This window comes from Monodon monoceros, unplaced genomic scaffold (assembly GCF_005190385.1).
Source record: "Monodon monoceros isolate NGI ecotype Baffin Bay Population unplaced genomic scaffold, NGI_Narwhal_1 Super_Scaffold_4, whole genome shotgun sequence".
NCBI lineage: Eukaryota > Metazoa > Chordata > Mammalia > Artiodactyla > Monodontidae > Monodon > Monodon monoceros.
In genome coordinates, this window is record NW_021703781.1 from 9,913,046 (window position 1) to 9,935,207 (window position 22,162).

A 22,162-nucleotide genomic window follows, 5' to 3' on the forward strand; every position below is an offset into this window, starting at 1 on the left:
GTCAGGGACGTTCAAACCCCAAGTCCTCATCCTGTACCGGGGATGCCTTCCTCTCCCCGGTCTGCAGAGAGGTGCCCTCGGCCGCCTTTCAAAAGGGCAGACCCATCATGCCTACCCCCACCCCGTCCTTTCCCTTCCTTGTAGACTCTGGTATGGGGCTGGTCTTGGGGGCTCACCGGACTGCTGCTGGAGTTCTCCTACCTGAGGGTCTTCCAGCTGTCCTTTTCCATGTGGTTCTCGGGACCTTCACTTTCGAAGGAGGCGATGAAGAGAGCTGAGAGACGAGAAGCCCCGCAGAAGCCATGTCCACACCCGGTCAGTCTGCCTCCCACCCCAGTTATCCCTTCTCAAACTCTCCCTCCCAGGGTGGAGCGAGGCCCGGGAACGAACTCCTAAACCAAGGGGGCAGCAACGTCGGGCCTCGGCTGGTCCACAGGCCTCTGCTGCATGGGGTTCCTGGCAACCTGCCTGGGGACTCAGACGTTTCCTGGTTCTGCAGCACTGGCCCAACCACGTACTGGCGCTCTCAAGTGGCCTCGGGAGCCTGATCTTTTCTTGTCCTTATCCTTCACCTGCCATCCACCCATGGCCCACCCTCATGCACTCACCCCTGCGAGCTGAGCTTCCCCAGCGTAGCATGGGAATAACAACCCTTGGGAGGGCACCCTGCACGAGTCAGGGTGACCTCTACAGTGTGCAGAGGTGGACCTTACCTTCCTCGCTGTAGATGGGAGCCGTCAGCAGGTAACTCTGAATCTTCTTGTCCTTCTCGAAGGGACACTCTACCTGTGTCCATGTCATGAACTCATGGATCTGTCTGGAGATGTCCCAAAATTTCTGAAGGGGCAGAAGACCAACTGGATGTTCATTTGTCACCTTAAGCTTGAAAACCCTGGTTAGGGTGGGGGACGTAGGCTCTGGCTTTGGTCGGCTGATCAGTCCCCTGGTCCCAGAGAGACTGGACGGTGGCCCTACAAAGCTGACTCCGTAGCCGTGGAAGCACTCTGTACAACAGGGCCAGCCGGTGTCTCCAAGGCCATTCAGTCCTGCCCTCCGCCTGAGCCACCGGGCTGCAGCCAGGTCTGTGCTTCTGCTGTGCACGACCCCCAAGAAGCCCCTCATCTGTCACTCCAGGCTGAGGCAGGCGTCCCAGCCACACCCAGCACAGCACCACCAACCAGAACACCCCAGGATCTCACTCTGGGGCCCTCGGGCTCCTAGCACTGTAACCAGATCATTCACTCAGAACTGGGGCCACCCTCATACCTTGAGGTCACGGCACCCATGACCCACCCCGGAGCCTTCAGTCCTAAAAGGCCCTTCTGCCACAGGGCCTCGGCCTGGCAGCTCTCATGGCACAGACGGATTCTGCCTGTCCTAAAGCAAGGCCAGGAAGTCTGCCCTACCCTGTGCTGGGACAGCCTGGCCCCCTCCCCTCGGACCACAAGGGGGCTGAGCTGACCTTGAAGTTAATGTGTCCATTGGGCAGGTGGTTGGTGTGGATTTTGTGCAGGAAGTAGATGTCCTTAACGAAGAGGTTGAACACAGGGATGACGATCTTCTCCCGGCTGCTGTTGGCCATCTGGGATCTCTGTGTGGCCCCCTGCAGGGCTGTGCGGTAGTTGCAGAAGTTGCTGGATGGGTCCATGTGGTGCTGTGGGCAGACGGGAGGATATGGTGGGCACTGCTCCCCCTGCACCCCTCAGAGCTGCTCAGGAGGCCCCTTTGCAGGAAACAGCTCGGGGTGGCCCTGTACCGTCACCAGAAGAGGCCGCCTCTCCAGGAGTGAGCACAGGGGAAGGAAGCCCAGAGGCACGTGTCTGAGCACTGGGCTGGGGCTTTCTGGCTTTGGGTCCAGGCGTCACGGGGTAAGCTGTAGAGAAATCTTGAAGCTCACACACACCTCCTCCCTGCCCTGCTAAGTCTGGGTCTCCCCTCCTTCCTTTCAAAACCTTCCTTTGCCTTTGTGCTTTCACGGACACCTCCCAAACCTGACCAGCTCCACAAGACACACACTTGCAAAAACTGGATTCTCTGATCAAATACATCCGGTCAAGGCTGTAGACTCGCCTCTCAGCCCCTGGGCCCCCCAGACGGTCCGGGACCATGGAAGTCGAAGGAGAAAAAGGCCAGTCTCTGCTTGGTCGGCACTGCCCAACCTGGGGCTGTTGGCCTGCTTTTGCCGACAAACTCCTTGCTGATCTTTCCCCTGAGCTTTGCTTTAGGCGATGCCAGTTCTGACTCAAGGCCCAAGGGCCGAGGAGAGCATGGGCTACCTGCCTTCTGGGGGCGCCGCGGCCAGGTCAGCGGACACACCCAACATAAGACGGCACTCGGGGCAGCAGGCCCTCAGCAAGGGGCCAGAGCGTGATGGGACGCCCAGCCCTCCTCAGGCTGACTCGGGACAAGACAGGGTGCCTACCTCTAAGACGTCGAACTTGGCCGTCTTGACTTTGGACCAGGTTTTCTTCAGCCTCGCCACAGGACTGAGGTTCATGCCAGCTGCAGGGGCGGGGCGACAGCTAGGGTCAGGGCGGGAGGAGATGGGCCACACCGTGCTGGGGGGAGCCCCTGGGGCCCGCACACTCACAGATGATGGCCATCATGGAGTTGAAGTTCCCGATGTTGAAGCACTCTCGGGCCACATCGATGAAGAACTCCAGCATGCGAGTCCGATGCTTCTTCTTCACCACCTGGAGGGCAGCCAGACTGCTCAGCGCGGTCCCCACCAGGGGTCATCCCCTACCACACCAGCCCCCAAAGGGCAGTGCCCTGGGCCCAGGGAGGGGCCTCCCCAGCAGGGAGCTGCCCTGGGCCCTCAGAGCTGTCAGGCGGGGGTGGAGGGATTCTCGCAGGCTCCAGAGGCAGGAAATGCAGCCGTGGCATTTTCGATGCTGGGCAGAGAGGCGGGAGGGCAGGCTGAGAGGACCAAGGGAGACCCAGATGAGCTGACAGGCCATGCTGGGCACAGGCTGCCTCCCCGGATGGGTCTCTGTTGTAATTTAAGGCATTACTGTTGGGGGTTGGCGCTCCCAAGGCCCTGGCAATAAAAGCTTCCTATCTCCACTTGCAAAGTTCCGTCCCCTGCGGGGTACAGGGGTCAGAGCCCCAGGCGGCACGGTGGGGTCGGGAGGAGATGAGGCCGGCCCTGCTGCTGTGTGCGCCGCACGGCACTTACCCGGCACACCTCGGTGGCCACCAGCATGCTGAGGCAGTTGAACCAGTTGTCGTAGGCCTCCAGGCTGTAGGTCTTAATCAGGTCTCCTCGGCACTGTGGGGACACAGCAGGTCACAGGGAGCCCGAGGACCCTGCCCGTAGCTGCTGCCCCAGCCCCACCCTCAGAGCCCTCAGAAGGAGCTGTGGCCAGAGGAGGAGGGGATTGGCTTTTGGACTGGCTCCCTGGGCCTGCCCGGGTCTCCCAGGATGCCCCCACCCGGCCCTCCAGGGCTCCCCGGCAGCATGCAGCACCCTGTGTGGCTGTCCACTGAGCTGTGGGGCAGGCACTGGAAGGCCAGACCTACGTGCGTCTTCAGGTTGTGAGGCCCGACACTCCGGAGGCGCTCAGGCGTCTGGGCGAGGCCCCTGCACCCTCCCCCGGCCACCCTGGAGCACGCCGCAGCCCCTCACCCTATGCTTGTCCCGAGAGTCCATGTGGCTGACGATCTGCATCAGGTCCTCAGGGTGGATGCTGCTGACCCTCTCCTGGATGGAACGGGGAAACAGCCCAGGAGGAGTGACAAGCCTGCCACCCTCAGGCAGGCCCCACACGCAACATGGAGGGCGTGTCAAGAGCAGCAGTCACGACCTCCCTGCAGGCGTGCCCCTCCTCGATCAGAGCACCCAGACAGTGGGCAGGCCCCCCAGGTGTACCCCAGGGTCTGGGAGGCGAGAGCCTCAGCAGAGGCTGCTATGTGCAGGGCCCCTGCCCAGCCCGGGCACAGGCAGGATGAGGGGAGGGGACGGGGCGGGGAGAGCCGTCCCCCTTGAAGCCCTTCACCTCTTCCCAAGCCGCTCCTCCATCCTGAGGCCACTGCAGTCCCCATCGCCCCAGCCCCTCCCGTTAACATGGGGCTGCCGTGATCCTGGGGACCCAGGTACCAAGAAACCCTCTGCTCAGGTGGACACACAGCCGCCAGAGGCAGCGCTTGGGGCTGCCAAGCGGGCTTCCCGACACCCCGGTCCGGCCGGCAGGGGAAGGCCCTGTGATGCCATGTTGGGAAGGTGCCAGCGTGAGCATCAGTGAACACGCCCCAGCCCGTCCTGGGAAGGGCGCACTGCAGCACTAACCAGCTCGATGTGAGTCAGCTGCTGGGCCAACACCAGGGGGTCACAGCACACGCCCAGGATGTCCTTCTGCGCGGCTGGCGGCTTGGCCTTGAGGATGGGACCTTTGTCCATGGCCGGTGAGCGGAGCTTCTCACGCAGCTCCTGAAGCTGGCTCCGGGCAGCCAGGGACAGCAGCAGGCTCTGCGTCATTTGGGCGATGGCCTTCTTCACCGTGCCATTCTCCTGGGAGGGGCGGGGGTGGAGAAAGTGCTGGCCTGGGCTGGCAGCAAGACCTGCACCGCGCCGGAGGAACCCATCTCATCTCCAGGGACGCGTCTAACTTTGAGCCCACGTCCCCTACCCAGACCTGCCATGAGCACTTGGGCCTCTGACGGCAGAGTGGGGCACAGTGTGGGCTCCGCCGAGGGCTGCAGGGGAGGGTGACTCCACAGCCGTCCTGAGGAGAAGGGAGCTGAAGGCCAGGGCTAGGCTTCTGGGTATGAAAAGCATGGCTTTCTGGGTGGCGGCCAGCTGAGCTACTTCTCGTGGCCTTTCCACCGTAGGAGGGGCCCACGGTAGGGACGAGGGACTCTGGAAGGGCTTCCTCCAGGGCTAGGAGCCTTCCTTCCCTGGGTGGGAGCAGCCCTGGCTCTGCCCCACTCTCCCTGGGCTTTGAGCCCTCAGGAAGGCAGAAAGTGCTGAGCACACGGAGCCCAGGCTCCCGCGATGGGGGCCGGCGGCAGGACCAACCTCTCTGGAGGGCCCGTCTCAACACTGCAGACCAAGCGGGAGCTGGGAGCCAGGAAAGACGGACAAGGCCTCTCGCTAGGCCCCCACTCCACCCACCCAAAGAGCGGGAGAAGGTGGGGCCTGGGATCACCCCACTCGGGCCGCAGGGTCTCCCGTGTGCGCAGGATGCCAAGGGCAAGTCTGGCCGGTTGCTGGCCAGCTGAGCGGCCTTCATGGGGCTGAGGGGCAAATGGAGCCACCCAGCAGTCCTCTTGGGAGAGTGACAGCAAAGGGGACCACATACAGAGCTGTCCCTGAAGACCCACCCCTCCCTCAGACAAGGAACTCTGCCAGGCTCCGAGGAGGACCTCACCTCGTCACACTGTGTGACCCGGTGGGTGATGGCTTTCAGTTCGGCCATGGCCTTCTCGTCCTGGAAGTCGTAGGGGAAGGCCTCTGTCCACTCCTTCAGTAGCTGCACGATCTTGGCTGAGAAGGACTTCAGCCTGGCCTGGGGAGGGTGGGGGGGTCGGGGGATAAAGCAAGGCCTGACCCTCCAGAGTGGGCGACAAGATGACAAGCGGTACAAGCACCCCCAGTTCTGCAACACCCTCTGACCCATTCCCCCACAGGACCTGTGTCCTCTGCCCTGACGCTGGGGTGAGGGCTGCTGGGTAGGGACATCCTTCACCCTGTCCACCTGCGGTTTTGTCATTCCTGCGTTGCTTCACATTCCCCTTAAGCCAGCTCTCTTTTTCACTTAAATTCATTTTCAAAGAACCTGTCCTATCGCTACCGTGACACAGAAAATTAGTTTCATTTGCTGTAATTAGAAGTTACCCATAAAAAAGGACACGATGAAAACCAAGCAAAATCATTAACCTTAAGCAAGAGATCCCAGCCACCTTCTCTCGGTAAAAAGCAGGTTGGCAAGTGCTGAGAAGGGCCGCAGACACACCAGGCATCCTCTCCCCGGTTCCCACTGGCCCAGGTCCACACGCACATACAGTCCAAGGAGGGGGTGCGGGATGCCCGGCCGTGCTCTCCTGGCTAGTCCTCTATGCCTAGCCCCGCGCTGGCTCACGTACGCTAAACCATTCCTATGCCCGCTTTGGCTCTGCCTGGCCCTGACCAGATCCCCGTGCCTGCCTGGCCACCCTGGACCATTCCGGCCCTGACTACCCTCGGAGCCCAGCTCCTTCATGACCCAACTCCCCACACCTACACCTACCTGCCCCCCTCCACCCACCTCTACTCCGCTGCCTCCACCCAGCTGACACTCCCCCCAGGTGCCCGCTGCACCCCGCACTCAGCAGGAACTACAGCCCTGCATTCCCTTCTCAGATGCCCCGCCCTGCCTGTCATCACAGACGAAGGCGGGAGGGCTCACCCCAGGCTCCTCTCAGGCTTCTATTGTCCCCCTGCTGACCCTCAGCCTAGAATTTCATCTCCCACTCACCCTGTTCTGGCTTCTCCCCACCCACGCCTTCAGGCGCCTTTCCTGATCCCCGGGCTGCAATGGGTGCCTGTCTCTGTCCCTGCCCAGCACACCCGGGGACGCGCCCCTCTGGAGAAGAGACTGAAGAGGGCACAGATGTCACAGGCCTTTGCTGCAAACCTCCAGAGGCAGGAGGTCCAGCCTGGTAGAGGGGAAGGTCATCCAGAACAGGCCCTGCCAGCGCCTTGACAGTACACCCACAAGCCCTGCTTCCACACCAGACCCCGGGCCTGCCCCACGGCCTCAGGGATGAGCTGTGGTTTCTTACCCATCTTGACTGCCCAAAGCCCGACTCAATCAGAAGACATGACAGTGAAAAACAGCCCTATTTGAGTCTCTGAAAACTCTAGCCTGAGGGTGCTGCCCGCCACCCCCTTTGGAGGGAGCAGTGACCCAGGCTGCTTCTCCACCAGCTGGAGCCGGACCCTCCCTTCCGGGGTGTCTGGCACTGAGCAGGAGAGCCGACAGGGCTGTCTGCTGTGGCCCTTCCCCGGGAGGGGGTGTGAGCACCCGCTGGCTCACAGCATGCAGGGTGCTGCATGCTGCCGGGGAGTCCTGGAGGGCCAGGTGGGGGCATCCTGGGAGACCCGGGCGGGCCCAGGGGGCCAGTCCAGCAGCCGCCCCCCTCCTCCTCTGGCCACAGTTCCATCCAGCGCCTTGGGAGGTGGGCGCCCCTGCAGACACCCGGGAGGCCTGCTCCAGGGATGTCAGGAGGCCAGACAAGCAGACCTGCCCCCAGCAGGGAGGGGCCCGGGCCGGGCTCAGCCAGGCCCCGTCCTGAGCAGCATTCTCTCCCAAGCGTGAGCGAGCGGGGAAGCCAGGGGCACGGAGACGGGCAGCAGCCCGGGGGCTCGCCTTTACCTTATCAGATCCGGCCTCCAGCTGCTGCCTCTGCTCCAGGCAGATCTGCCCCACGCGGGCCAGCAGGTCATGAGGGGGGATGAAGACCCGGGAGCTCAAGAGAAACGTGAAGATGTACGTCCTCTGAAGGAAAGAGACAGAGGGTGAAGAGTGAGTCGGGCCCAGCCTGGCCCCCAGGTATAGCCGCGGCCTGCTCCTCCGCCTGGTCCCCGCCTCCCGGGCCCAGCATCACCTTCTGCGTGGTTTACCTCACCTCAAATGCCCTTCCTCCTCTCTCACTGCTCCCAAATCCTGCCCACCGTGCAAGGCACAGATCAAACCCCACTTTGCAGCAGCTCTCAGAGGTATCCCTGACAAGCTCGGTCCCAGTGGTTTTACTCAGCTGGGATGCTCCCCTACCCCACGCCGGGAGCTAAACCCAGACCTGGATGTTGGCGGTGTCTCCGGGCCTGTGTGGGCCTGTGGCCTGGCCCACGGTGCTCCCCGGGCCAGGCGCCCAGCCTGCTCTGTGCCAGATCCTCACTGCTCAGTGGGGCAGGGCCTGGCTGGGGGGCGGTGGGGGCCTCCTTGGCCCCAGGACCCCACGTCGGGAGCTGCTGCAAGCCGCTGTGCGGTCACTAGCCAGCTGTGGGCCCCGTCCCCACCTGCCACACCAGAGCCCCGCAGTCCCAAGGCCACACGTCCTCGTCACCTGGTCGCGGTGCAGGCTGAGGGGTGCACCTAGTCTGGGCTGAAAGGTGGCAGGGAGCAGAGCCCAGGGCTCTTGGAAGCTTTTGGCTGACGTGGGATTTACCAGGCCCCTGCCTGCAGACAGGGCGGACTTGGGGGCGGGGAGGCTGCCTGGGGTCTCCCAGGGACTCGACTCAGACAGTGATCTACTGCCACATGGCTACTACAGGTGGGGGGCCCAGGACCCTCGGCCTCCACTCCAGGCCCAAAGGAGCAGGTCTTCTGTGCTCCAGCCTAATGCAGCCTCCCAGATCGGGACTCGGCCCTCAGGCCCTCCCTGCCCCGATGCAGCCCTCAGAGGCCGCTGGGGAGGCTCTCCCTGGAGCAGCAGGGTGTCCCTGGGCTGTGCAGCACGGGTGCTCCAGGGGCCCGCCCCGTCAGTGGTGGGACCTTCAGGGGCCCCTCCTGAGCAAAAGGCTCAGAGCGTGAAGGAAGGCTGCACCTGTTACACCTTGGAGCTCTCAGCCAGGGGCAGAGGAGAGCCCAAGGCAAGAGCTGCACGGCTCCGGCGAGGAGCAGGGAGACAGACGGAGCACCGTCTGTCTGCAGGGCACGGGCCGTGAGGGAAAGGCGGGGAGCCCAGGTGCTCGGCAGCCGGGCTGATGCCTAGCTGGACCCCCGTTCGACCTCCACCGCCCCCTGGCTCTCTCCTGGGAAGCAGGCTGGGACCCCAGGGCACAGTACTCTGGGGACAACACTGGGTGAGCTGGCTGAGGCTCGCGGGGACAGGCCTGAAGGAGGGGGGGCCCCTCCCCCCGCCACACAAGGCCACTGTTGCACAGACCAGCACTGGCGTTGGAGGTCCCAGCCCCTGGGGGACCGCAGCCCTGCTCCTGACGTCTTCAGGGCCTGGGGTCTCCTCTCCCCGGCTCTGCCGCCTGGCCCTCAGCTGCCACATCGGCACCACCAGCCCCAGCCAGGCCCTGAGAGGACTTCCGGGGTGGATGGAAGGACAGACAGAGGAGTGGACAGAGCCCCAGGAGGGAGGGAGGAGGCCTGATATGTCTGGCGGGGGTCGGGGGGCCGCCAGGAGCCCCGGAAACCCAGCTGGAGGGCAGAGGGGGCAATTCCTCCCCACCCTCCCTCGCAGCCCCATCTGTCGCCCGGAGGCCATGCGCAGGGCCCTGCCCTCAGGAGGGAGGGGGCACCCATAGGGGAGCAGGTAACAGCCCCACTGCCACTATGAGACGTCATCTACTGGAGGCGGAAGGGAAGCCACACGTGACAAGGGAATTCTTTCTCGCTCTTCCGAGAACGCGCCAATGTCACCTTCAGATGAAGAGGGAGGATACGGGTTGGCAAAGGCCCATCCTGCCCGCACACGCATGTGCCCAGGAGGGCACGGAGGGGCCGACCCTCTACATTCTGAGCCACTGCGGTTCATGCACAAAACAAACTTTCCAGCTCAGAGACAGGACACTGATGGGTGGACCCTCACCAGGACCCTGAAGCACTGGCCTTGCCCCTTAGACCCCTCCTGCTCCTCCAGGGCCACCTCCTACTTGCCTGGGGACAGCAGGAAAGTCGCTGCCGGCTCCCCTCTCCTAGGCTGGGAGCCAGGGTGGCAGGGAGCAGGAAAGCACAGGAGGTAGGGCCGGGGCTCCCTGCCGCCCTGCGCCTCCCCTGCCTCTCCGTCCAGCTCTGACTGATGGGGGACCTCCCTCTCCATCCCAGCAGCAGCCTCCCTGGGAGCCCAGGTCGATCCCACCAGTCACGGGGCACTCACATCGGGGTAATAGTCCACTGTGGGGACCAAGTGCTCCATCAGGGCCTCCAGGGACCCGGAGATGAGACGTCCGTCTTGGAAGATGAGGTCCCCGGAGCTGCCGGCCCCACCTCCTCGCTCCCCCATGCCGGGCTGCACCTGTCCACTACAGCTGGGCCCGAGGATGCTGGAGAAGACCACGGACGTCTGGGGCATAGTTTCCTGGGAGAAAAGAATGAGGCCGTGAGGCATCAAAGGCACCTCCGCCAGGCCCTCCTCCCAGGCTGCCTGCAGCCTGCGTGCAGGTGCAGAGCCTGAGCCCAGCAGGGCCGGGAGTGGGGTCATTAGATGTCAGCACAGGCGGGCGGGCGGGCAGGCTCCTCAGTGGCCCCGAAGCCGCTGATCAATGTGTCTGATAAATGTTTCTTCAGCACCTGCTCTGTGCATACCAGGCCTCATTCCAGGCATCTGGACACAGAAGGCCCTGCCTCCTGGGGTTCCATCCCAGTGGGAAAAGAGAAACTATGGAGAAAAACAGCACCAGGAGGAGAACACTGAGTGTGCGGGGGGTGATCAAGGCGGCCTCAGGGAGGGGCCCTGAGACAGACTGATGGTGTTAGCTGTGCAGCTTCCTGGGATAAAACAGGGAGGTTCGAGGCAAAAAGGACAGCAGGTGCCAAGGTCCTGAGGCCAGTGTAGGGGAAGGTGATCAGCAGGGGAGTGGTCTGGCCAGACAATACACACCTGGGGGCCCAGGGTGCAGCATGTGAGACAGGAGGCGTCGGGACTCCGGACAAAGGAGTGACTTGACTCAGGGTGAAGGTCACCGTGGCCGCCGTGTGGAGACCCAGCAAGGGAGAGATCTAAAAACCAATCAGTGGGTTTTGCCATGACAAAACCCTGGGAGACATTGCTCAGGTCAAGTGATGGCAGAGGAGGAGGGGAGGAGGGTCAACTCTGGACGCTGTGGAGAACGGTCTTCCACCTGAGAGACTGACCAGCACGGGGAAGGGCTTGGAGGGTGGGGTTTGGGGACAGACCTGGAACTTGCTTTTGGACACGTGGATTTGAAATGCTTATTAGACACAGATGCTGGGCAGCAGTCTGGGGGCTCAGTGTGATGGAGGCTGAGGGTCCCCACCTCGCACTGCAGCCGGGCTTTGCTGCAGGCTCTCATGAGGCCCGGGAGAGTCTGCAGCCCTCTGGGCCTCAGTTTCCTCACTGCCCGGGGCAGCTGGCCGCGTCTGAAGGGGGCTCTGAGGCATCAGCGTGACGCACACCTGCCAGCCCGAGGCCTCAGAAGCTAGTGCCGTGGGTGCACTCCCCCTCCTGCTAGCCAGGGGTGGCCTGCCCCGCCTGCTGGGCTAGTCCCACTCTTGGAGGGCAGGGAGGCTGAAGTCCGGGGGGAGGAGCTGGCCCTTCCTGCCGTGGCAGGGACCGTGGCCAAGTGTCACCCTCTCTGGTCACTGGCAGGCAGGCGCCGCTGCCCCACCCCTAGCTCCCCAGGCCGCCGCGCTGGCCTCCCTCTCCGAGCCGGGGCTGCTCCCCATGCCTCAGGGGGCAGAAAGAGCCCCCAGCGCTGAGCTTGCCGTTGATGACGCCTCCAACCAGCCCTGGCCCGCTCTCTTGCCCAGACCAGGGTTGGCCTCTGAGCCCTTCTGGCCACAAGTCTCCCCACTGGGCAGAGCAAACAGCAGCCATGAGTATTTTACTGCCATGAGGGCCCCCTCCAAGGGCTTTACAAGGAGAGCCAACTCCCACCCCAGCACATCAGCTGAGCCTCACACCAGGGCAAAAGGGGCCCGGCCCAAACGACGCTGGCTTCTCTGCCAAACGCCTGGAGGTCGCCTTTGGATTCTCAGAAAATCCTTTGCAAGGAGGGCAACTGCTCAAGGGAAGTCCCCGGGGACAGGCCTGGATTGCAACGTCTGTGGCCCCCAGGCTTCGTGCTGCCCTCGTGTCAGGTTGGGTTCAGACTCACAGAACACTCCCCTCAGCCCACGTTAGAATGCACAGTCTCAGGCCCCACTGTGTCAGAACCCTGGGGTGGGTCCTCTTTGCCACTCAAGTTAAAGAACCACTGACTTGAGCAAACCCTTCACTTTTCACATAGTGAAACAGACTCAGCAAGAAGGAACTCAACCGAGGAAATCAGGATTTCCAAGTCCAGCCCGGGTGTCACTACCCCTAGGAAGCCCCCCCGGGTTAATCGCTAGACTGCTGGCCCACGAGGCCAGAAGTGGCTGACCACCTGCCTTCACGTCTTCCTGTCTGGCTGGAACCCGCCCCATGACCGTGCTCAGTAGCCTTTTGTGGGAGGAAATAAGGAAGGTGGGCTCCCTGGGTGCCTCAGCACTGGCAGCTGCTCTACTGTACCGTCACTGGGACCCGAGGGGACACGACCCCCAGCACTTCAGCTGAGGGCCATGCACTGCAGGGCGACTTTCCTGAGATTACACAGTTCCAGGCTCAAAAGCTGACCCGAGAGTGTAACCTTGGCCAGTTGGATATCCTGACCCCAAGCTTCTTGGTCATCAGAAATGGCATTTTCGGAGCCTCTGGCCTCTCCCACCGTGGAGAGAGCAGGCTGCTCTGGTCGGAAGGTGCTACGGGGGGAGCACACTGACACCCCACTAACTCACAGAGCCCCTACCAGGTCCTCCACAGGGCAAGGCCGCCTGCAGGGACACCTGCCCCAGGGCTAGCCAGTGGGGAGCCAGCCTGGGGACTCAGCCCCCCAACTCTGCAGCCCCCCGTGGGGGGACAGGTGAGCCTAGCAGGAAGCCAGGGGGCCGAGCTCTACACTGGGCACCGGCCCACAGCTCCCTAGGGAGCCTCAGACCGCACTCATTGTCCCCCTCGACAGGGGAGGGGCGTGCACTCAGGGTACAGTCACCTACCCCGGGGGTGGGGCCCCAGCCCATGTGTCCTGCACAGCCACTGGGCGGCACGTCCCTCATCACGCTGCTCCTCCCCCAGGGCTCCCCACCCGTGGAAGGTCTCAGTCCTCCAGAGACTGCATCCCGCCTACACCATGCCCGTGCACCACCCAGGAGGCCACGGGAAGGAAGGGGCAGCCACGTGAGGCCCATCCCTTCAGCCTGGGGCAGTGACCCCTCTAACAGCAGCTGGGCCAAGGACCCCACCTCTGAACTCCCCAGCTGCACAAGATCCCGCACCAGTCACTTTTAAATGACATAAACAGGCGTGTACATGACATGTAAATAAAGGCACAGAAAACATCTGGCCACCGGTGGCCACACTCATTACAGACTTTACTGCAACGGAGCAGAAGAGGGAGGAGACTTTCGCTTTCTGTTCTACACATTTGTCATCTATTTGGTAACTTTTCTAAATGGCGCATCTATTTTGTCATCTTCTAAATAACTTTGTTTTTTAGTGCAAAGAAGCTGAGTTTTGAAATCAGCTCTTTTTATAAAGGCATAATAAAGAGGCTGCAGCCCCAGGGCTGGGTCTGCAGACAGAAGCATGGCCACCATCTAGCAGGTCATAATGTGAGGACGGGCTTTGAGGTGGAGGCCCAAAACCCCCTCGGGGAATGGGCAGAGCCCCCAGGGGTTGTGCAGGACCACCCAGCCTCTCCCCTAACCTGGGACTCTGCCTGGAGCCAGGTCTCTCTGACCACGTCTCTCCCTGCTCCTCTGTACACTGAGCCCTGTGGATCCTGGGGACCCCCCCGCACAGAGGCCCTTCCTTTCCCACCCAGTCCCTAGCAGAGGCCACCCCTGCCAGGCCATGAGCACCTTGGGGAGGGTCTCCAGGCTCAGTGCCAAGTGGGAGGAGACAGGTTCCCCAAGTGGGTCTTCCTGGACAGGAATTTAGAGCCCCCTTGGGTTCAAATCCCAGCCCTGCAATGAGCCAGCTCCTTGTTCCTAGACAAGTCTAACCAACCTCGATTTCCTCAGCTGTCAAAGGGGGATGATGGCAGGACTACCCGTTAAGACCTCTGCTTGGCATCTCTGCTGGCCACCCCACCCCACTCTGTGGTCCCTTCTTCTCTTGCACATGGGGTCCTCCTCTCCTGTCCCAGCAAGAGCAGGGACTGAGGCTTCTGGCCACATACCTATGTGTCCATCACCCCCAACTGTACCCTTTCTCAAGGAAGGGCCACTCAGAGCAGAGCACACAGGAAATCTGGGCTCCTGTCTTGGGAGGGAACACATAGCAAGAGCAATCACAGTCAGAAATACAGTAGCTATTAGGAGGGGCTCCCGCTAGAGTAGGCCCGTGTGTCCCGGTCACTCGCAGCCTCTGCCCCATCCCGCCTGGGCGGGCACCTGTGCTCCGGGGAAGCCTCAGGAGCAGACACTGGTGGGTGACCCACATGCAGAGGTGGGGCTGAAGTCACAGCTGAGCCCCAGGGGCCATGCAACTAAGGAAGAAGAGCTGAAATCTCTCCTCGCGGCTGTGTGAAGCACAGATTTACACCCCTGTGACCGGCTTTGTAAACTCAGAGCTGCAGAACATCCGAACAATGAGTGCTCCCACCACTGAGATGGGTCTAGTTTTAGCGGCAGTGGACTTTGTGGGCACATACACACAGGGGTTGGGCCAGGCCAGAGTCTGAGCTGCCCCCATAGCACCCACAGAGGGGTCAGATGCATGATTACTGCAGTCCTGGGACATGACTTCAGTGGATCTACGCTGGTGGCCTGGTGAAAACAATACCTGAGAGACACCAGGGCCAACTGCCAGCATATCCACAGTTAAGGTGGAGCTGAGAGCAGTGCCAACAACAGTGTAATCTGTGAGCCCGCACAACAGGTGAAAGGTGACACAACAGAGCACGCTCACAGGTGAACAGCTCCAGAGGAGGAATACTCAGGGGCTTCTCTCCCAGTGGGACTGCTCCAATCCTGCCTACCTTGCACCGCAGATCAGAAACAAAACAGATCTGGGGGCCTCTACAACAACAACCAGGGAGCAGACTCCACCCCTGACAGGGCGGTGACAACCACAGACCAAAGGGGAGGCCCCGCTCAATACCCAGTGCAGGCTCTGGTCACAACACCAGTCAAACCTCCTATAAAGGGGATAACGGCCAGCATACACTGAGGAAAGAGGTGGCAGACACCCATACTAAAAACAGCCCTTGCACTAAAAAATATTAAAATCACACAGGCTATACAGGGACGTAAAAATAGCCCTTCGAGACAGTCTGAGGGTCTGGCATTGGGAGGAAGAACCCCCAGAGCACTCAGCCCTGAAGGTCAGTGGGGCTTGAGAGCAGGAGCTCCACAGGGCTGGGGGAAACACTCTGGGAGGGTGCATACAAGAGTGCACTGGGACCCAGCACAAAGTAGTACCTCCATAGGAACCTGGGCTAGACCTACCTAGGGATCTTGGAGGGTCTCCTGGGGAGGCAGGGGTTGGCTGTAGATCACTGTGGGGGACAAGGACACTTGTGGGGGGAAGGATCAATATTCCTCAAGGAATACTGATCAGCGTGAGCTCTCCCGGAGGTCCCTCTGTTGGCAGCAAGACCTGGTCCCACCCAACAGCCTGCAGGATCCAGTGCTGGGATGCCTCAGGCCAAACAACCAGCACATAGGAACACAGCCCCACCCATCAGCAGACAGGCTGCCTAAAGTCCTACTGAGCTCACAGCCACCTCAAAACACACCCCTTGGCACAGCCCTGCCCACCAGAGGGACAAGACCCAGCTCCACCCACCAGAGGGCAGGCACCAGTCCCTCCCACCAGGAAGCCTGCATAAGCCCCTGGACCAGCCTCACCCACCAGGGGGCAGACACCAGAAGCAAGAGGAACTGTGATCCTGCAGCCTGTGGAAAGGAGACCGCAAACACAGAAAGTTAGACAAAATGAGACAACAGAGAAATATGATGCACATGAAGGAACAAGATAGAAAACCCAAAAGGACAACTAAATGAAGAAGAGACAGGCAATCTACCTGAAAAATAATTCAAAATAACGATAGTAAAAATGATCCAAAGCCTTGGAAAAGGAATGGAGGCACAGACCAAGAAGATACAAGAAATGTTTAACAAAGAGAAGATTTAAAGAACAACAATAAACAAAAAGAGATAAACACCACAATAACTGAAGTGAAAAATACACAAGAAGGAATCAAAAACAGAATAACGGAGGCAGAAGAACGGATAAGTGAGTTGGAAGACAGAGTGGTGGAAATCACTGCCATGGAAAAGAAAAAAGAATGAAAAGAAATCAGGACAGTCAGGGACTTCCCTCATGGTCCAGTGGTTAAGACTCCACGCTCCCAGTGCAGGGGCCTGGGTCCAATCCCTGGTCAGGGAACTACATTCCACATGCATGCCGCAACTAAGAGCCCACATGCTGCAACTAAAGATCTCACATGCCGCAACTAAAAAAGATACCGCATGCTGCAACTAAAGATCCCAAATGCTGCAGCTGAAGATCCCACATGCAGGACTTCCCTGCTGGCGCAGTGGTTAAGAATCCACCTGCCAATGCAGGGGACATGGGTTCGAGCCCTGGTCCAGGAAGATCCCACATGCCACGGAGCAACTAAGCCCGTGTGCCACAACTACTGAGCCTGTGCTCTAGAGCCCATGAGCCACAAATACTGAACCTGTGTGCCACAACTACTGAAGCCCATGCGCCTAGAGCCCGTGCTCCACAACTAGAGAAGCCACCACAATGAGAAGCCCACGTACCGCAACGAAGAGTAGCCCCTGCTTGCTGGAACTAGAGAAAGCCCACGTGCAGCAACGAAGACCCAACACAGCCAAATAAATAATTAATTTTTTTAAAAAGATCCCACATGCCACAACTAAAGATCCCACATGTCACAACTAAAAAATCCCACATGCCACAACTAAAGATCCCACATGCCGCAACTAAAGATCCTACATGCAGCAATGAAGATCCTACATGCCACAACTAAGACCTGGTGCAGCCAAATAAATAAATGAATGTTAGAAAAAGAAAAAAGAAATGATAACAGTCTCAGAGACCTCTGGGACAACATTAAACACACCAACATTTGCATTAGATGGATCCCAGAAGAAGAAGAGAAAGAGAAAGAGCCTGAGGAGATTTCAAACAGATTTCAAACAGAAATCTCTTCTATTTGAAGAGATTATACCCAAAAACTTCCCTAACACGGGAAAGGAAAGAAGTCACCCAAGCCCAGGGGGTGCAGAGAGTCCCATCCAGGATACAACCAAAGAGGAGGCCAAAACACATATTAATCAAACTGACAAAAATTAAATACAAAGAAAAAATATTAAAAGCAACAAGGGAAAAGCAACAAACAATATACAAGGGAATCCCCATAAGGTTATCAGTTGATTTTTCAGCAGAAACTCTGCAGGACAGAAGGGAATGGCACGATATATTTAAAGTGATGAAAGGGGAAAAACCTACAACCAAGAATACTCTATCCAGGAGGGCTCTCATTCAGATGCGACAGAACAATAGAAAGCTTTACAGATAAGCAAAATTTAAGAGAATTCGGTGCCACCAAACAGGTTTACGACAAATGCTAAAGGAAGTTCTCTAGGCAGGAAATGCAACCCAAAAAACTACAATAGAAACACACACAAAAAAGAAAGAGCAACCAAACACAGCACTAAAGATCGTCATCAAATCACAAGAGAAGAGATAAAAAGAGGAAGGGAAGAAAAAAAGACCTACAAAAACAAATCCAAAACAAGAAAATGGCAATAGGAACATACATATCGATAATCACCTTAAATGTAAATGGATTAAATGCTCCAATCAAAAAACACTGGGTGAATAGATACAAAAACAAGACCCATATATATGCTGTCTACAAGAGACCCACTTCAGACCTAGGGACACATACAGACCGAAGGTGAGGGGATGGATAAAGATATTCCATGCAACTGGAAATCAAAAGAAAACTGGAGTGTAAATACAATTATCAGACAAAATAGACTTTAAAATAAAGACTGTTACAAGGGACAAGGAAGGACACTACACAATGATCAAGGGATCAATCCAAGAAGAAGATATAACAGTTGTAAATATATATGCACCCAACATAGGAGCACCTCAATACAAAAGGCAAATGCTAACAGCCACAAAAGGGGAAATCAACAGTAACACAGTAATAGTGGGGGACGTTCACACCCCACTTACACCAATGGACAGATCATCCAAACAGAAAATAATAAGGAAATATAAGCCTTAAATGACATATTAGACCAGATGGATTGAATTGATATTTATAGGGCGTTCCATCCAAAAGCAGCAGAATAAACTTCCTTCTCAAGTGCACATGGAACATCCTCCAGGATAGATTACATCTTGGGCCACAAATCAAGCCTTGGTAAATCTAAGAAAACTGAAATCATGTCAAGTATATTTTCTGACCACAACACTATGAGATTAGAAATAAATTACAGGGAAAAAACAAACATATGGAGGCTAAACAATATGTTACTGAACAACCAATGGATCACTGAAGAAATCAAAGAGGAAATCAAATAATACCTAGAGACAAATGACAACAAAAACACAATGATCCAAAACCTATGGGACACGCCAAAAGCAGTTCTAACAGGGAAGTTTATAGCAATACAATCTTACCTCAGGAAACAAGAAACATCTCAAATAAACAACCTAACCTTACACCTAAAGCAACTAGAGAAAGAAGAACAAGCAAAACCCAAAGTCAGTAGAAGGAAAGAAATCATAAAGATCAGAGTAGAAATAAATGAATAGAGATGAAGAAAACAACAGAAAATATCAATGAAACTAAAAGCTGGTTCTGTGAAAAGATAAACAAATGGATAAACCTTTAGCCAGACTCAACAAGAAAAAAAGGGAGAGGGCTCAAATCAATAAAATTAGAAATGAAAAAGAGAAGTTACAACAGAAATACAAAGGATCACAAGAGACTACTATGAGCAACTCTATGCCAATAAAATGGACAACCTAGAAAATATGGACAAATTTTTAGAAAGGTACAACCTTCCAAGACCGAACCAGGAAGAAATAGAAAATATGAACAGACCGATCACAAGTACTAAAATTGAAAAAGTGATTTTAAAACTTACATCAAACAAAGTCCAGGACCAGATGGCTTCACAGGTGAATTCTATCAAACATTTACAGAAGAGTTAACACCTATCCTTCTGAAACTCTTCCAAAAAACTGCAGAGGAAGGAACACTCCCATGCTCATTCTACAAGGCTACTATCACCCTGATACCAAAACCAGACAAAGATAGCACAAGAAAAGAAAATTACAGGCCAATGTCACTGATGAACATAGAAGCAAAAATCCTCAACAAAATACTAGCAAACAGAATCTAACAACACATTAAAAGGATCATACACTATGATCAAGTGGGATTTATCCCAGGGATGCAAGAATTCTTCAATATATGCAAATCAATCAATGTGATACACCATATTAACAAATTGAAGGATAAAAACCATATGATCATCTCAATAGATGCAGAGAAAGCTTTTGACAAAACTCAACCCCCATTTATCATAAAAGCTCTCCAGAAAGTGTATATAGAGGGAAACTACCTCAACATAATAAAGGCCATATATGACAAACCCACAGCTAACATCATTCTCAACAGTGAAAAACTGAAAGCATCTCCTCTAAGATCAGGAAAAAAAACAAGGATGTCCACTCCCACCACTTTTATTCAACATAGTTTTGGAAGTTCTAGCCATGGCAATCAGAGAAGAAAAAGAAATAAAAGGAATCCAAATTGGAAAAGAAGTAAAACTGTCACTGTTTGCAGATGACATGATACTATACATAGAAAATCCTAAAGACACTACCAGAAAACTACTAGAGCTCATCAATGAACTTGGTAAAGTTGCAGGATGCAAAATTGATACACAGAAATCTCTTGCATTCCTACACACTAACAATGAAAGATCAGAAAGAGATATTAAGGAAACACTCCCATTTACCATCACATCAAAAAGAATAAAATATCTAGGAATAAACCTACCTAAGGAGGCAAAAGACCTGTACTCAGAAAACTATAAGACGCTCATGAAAGAAATCAAAGATGACAAACAGATGGAGAGAGATATATACCATGTTCTTGGATTGGAAGAATCAATATTGTGAAAATGACTATACTACCAAAAACAATTTACAGATGCAATACAATCCCTATCAAATTACCAATGGCATTTTTCACAGAATTAGAACAAAAAATTTCACAATTTGTATGGAAACACAAAAGACCCTAAATAGCCAAAGCAATCCTGAGAAAGAAAAACGGAGCTGGACGAATTAGGCTCCCTGACTTCCAACTATACTACAAAGCTACAGTAATCAAAACAGAAATACAGATCAATGGAACAGGATAGAAAGTCCAGAGATAAACCCACACACCTATGGTCAACTAATCTATGACAAAGGAGGCAAAAATATACAATGGAGAAAAGACAGTCTCTTCAGTAAGTGGTGCTGGGAGAACTGGATAGTACATGTAAACAAATGAAATTATAACATTCTCTAACACAAAACACAAAAACAATCTCAAAATGGATTAAACACCTAAACGTAAGACTCTCTGACATAAATCGCAGCAAGATCTTTTTGGATCCACCTCCTAGAGTAATGAAAATAAAAACAAAAATAAATAAATGGGACCTAATTAAACTTAAAAGCCTTTGCACAGCAAAGGAAACCATAAACAAAATGAAAAGACAACCCACAGAACGGGAGAAAATATCTGCAAACAAAGCAACCAACAAGGGATTAATCTCCAAAGTATACAAACAGCTCATGCAGCTCAATATCAAACAACCCAATCAAAAAATGGGTGGAAGATCTAAATAGACATTTCTCCAAAGAAGACATACAGAGGGCCAAAAAGCACATGAAAAGATGCTCAATATCAGTAATTATTAGAGAAATAGAGATCAAAACAACAATGAAGTATCACTTCTCACTGGTCAGAATAGCCATCATAAAAAATCTACAAACAATAAATGCTTGATAGGGTGTGAAGAAAAGGGAACCCTCCTGCACTGTTGGTGGGAACGTAAATTGGTACAGCCACTATGGAGATTCCTTTAAAAACTAAATGTAGAACTACCATATGATCTAGCAATCTCACTCCTGGGCATATACCTGGAGAAAACCATAATTCAAAAAGATACATGTACGCCAATGTTCATTGCAGCACTACTTACAAGAGCCAAGACATGGAAGCAACCTAAATGTCCATCAACAGAGGAGTGGATAAAGAATATATGGTACATATACACAATGGAATATTACTCAGCCATAAAAAAGAACAAAATAATGCCATTTGCAGCAACATGGATGGACCTAGAGATTGGCATACTGAGTGAAGTCAGCCAGAGAAAGACAAATATATTGCTAACATGTGGAATCTTAAAAAATGGTACAAATGAACTTACTTACAAAACAGAAATCGAGTCACAGATGCAGAAAACAAACTTATGGTTATCGGTGGGGGATGGGGGAGGGATAAACTGGGAGACTGGGATTGACACATACAGACTGCTATATATAAAATAGATAACTGGGCTTCCCTGGTGGCGCAGTGGTTGAGAGTCCGCCTGCCGATGCAGGGGACACGGGTTCGTGCCCCGGTCCAGGAAGATCCCACATGCCGCGGAGCGGCTGGGCCCGTGAGCCATGGCTGCTGAGCCTGCGCGTCTGGAGCCTGTGCTCCGCAATGGGAGAGGCCACAACAGTGAGAGGCCCACGTACCGCAAAAAAAAAAAAAGATAACTAATAAGGACCTACTGTATGGCACAGGGAACTCTACTCACTACTCTGTAATGACCTATATGTGAAAACAATCTAAAAAAGAGTGGATATATGTACAACTGATTCACTTTGCTGTACACCTGAAACTAACACAACATGGTAAATCAACTATACTCCAATAAAAATTGTTTTAAAAAATGAAATACAGGAGCTAAGACTCTTAAGTACTTCACGTGCCAGCAGTGACAGTAATGCAGAGCTGAATCATCTCATTAATCCTCACAATAACCCCACAAGAGAAACCGTTACTCTCTGCACGCTGCAGATGACAAGGCACAGAGAGGCCAAGTAACTGCCCCAGGTCACAAAGCAGATAATCAGAGGAAGGGGACGCAATGAGGGCTTCAGAGCTGCCACTGACAAGTTTTACGATAAACCTTCAGTAGGTGACGATGATGAAGGCTTGGAGACGTTGGAAGAAGACACAGAAGAAAGTTCAAGAACGCGGAGATTGCAGCAGGGCCAGGATGGAAGCAAAGGCAGTCAGGCAGGCCTGAGTTTGACCCTGGCTCAGCTACTTGTGGCTTTATCAGGATCCTCAACCTCTTGGAGCCATAATTTCCTCATCTGTAAAATGGGCCCAGGGAGCACTACTTCAGAG

At 55.2% G+C, this 22,162-nt stretch overlaps 1 protein-coding gene across 4 annotated transcripts in view; it reads right to left on the reverse strand.

The window, feature by feature from the left end:
• RASGEF1A (RasGEF domain family member 1A) overlaps nucleotides 1-22,162 on the reverse strand; it is a 118,232-nt gene that overhangs the window by 472 nt on the left and 95,598 nt on the right. Inside the window, exons 2-13 of one of the 4 annotated variants that reach the window (XM_029244968.1) lie at nucleotides 10,534-10,652; nucleotides 9,811-10,011; nucleotides 7,356-7,478; nucleotides 5,370-5,507; nucleotides 4,289-4,510; nucleotides 3,629-3,703; nucleotides 3,179-3,271; nucleotides 2,591-2,693; nucleotides 2,423-2,502; nucleotides 1,463-1,654; nucleotides 714-837; nucleotides 202-274 (exon numbers count right to left, since the gene is read on the reverse strand). In XM_029244968.1, the coding sequence (XP_029100801.1) occupies nucleotides 202-274; nucleotides 714-837; nucleotides 1,463-1,654; nucleotides 2,423-2,502; nucleotides 2,591-2,693; nucleotides 3,179-3,271; nucleotides 3,629-3,703; nucleotides 4,289-4,510; nucleotides 5,370-5,507; nucleotides 7,356-7,478; nucleotides 9,811-10,005 (1,418 nt within the window). In that variant the 5' untranslated portion in view covers nucleotides 10,006-10,011; nucleotides 10,534-10,652. Of the gene's footprint in view, nucleotides 1-201; nucleotides 275-713; nucleotides 838-1,462; nucleotides 1,655-2,422; nucleotides 2,503-2,590; nucleotides 2,694-3,178; nucleotides 3,272-3,628; nucleotides 3,704-4,288; nucleotides 4,511-5,369; nucleotides 5,508-7,355; nucleotides 7,479-9,810; nucleotides 10,452-10,533; nucleotides 11,075-22,162 lie in introns of those variants that run through there. The other 3 variants (XM_029244965.1, XM_029244967.1, XM_029244966.1) reach the window with 3 other exon arrangements.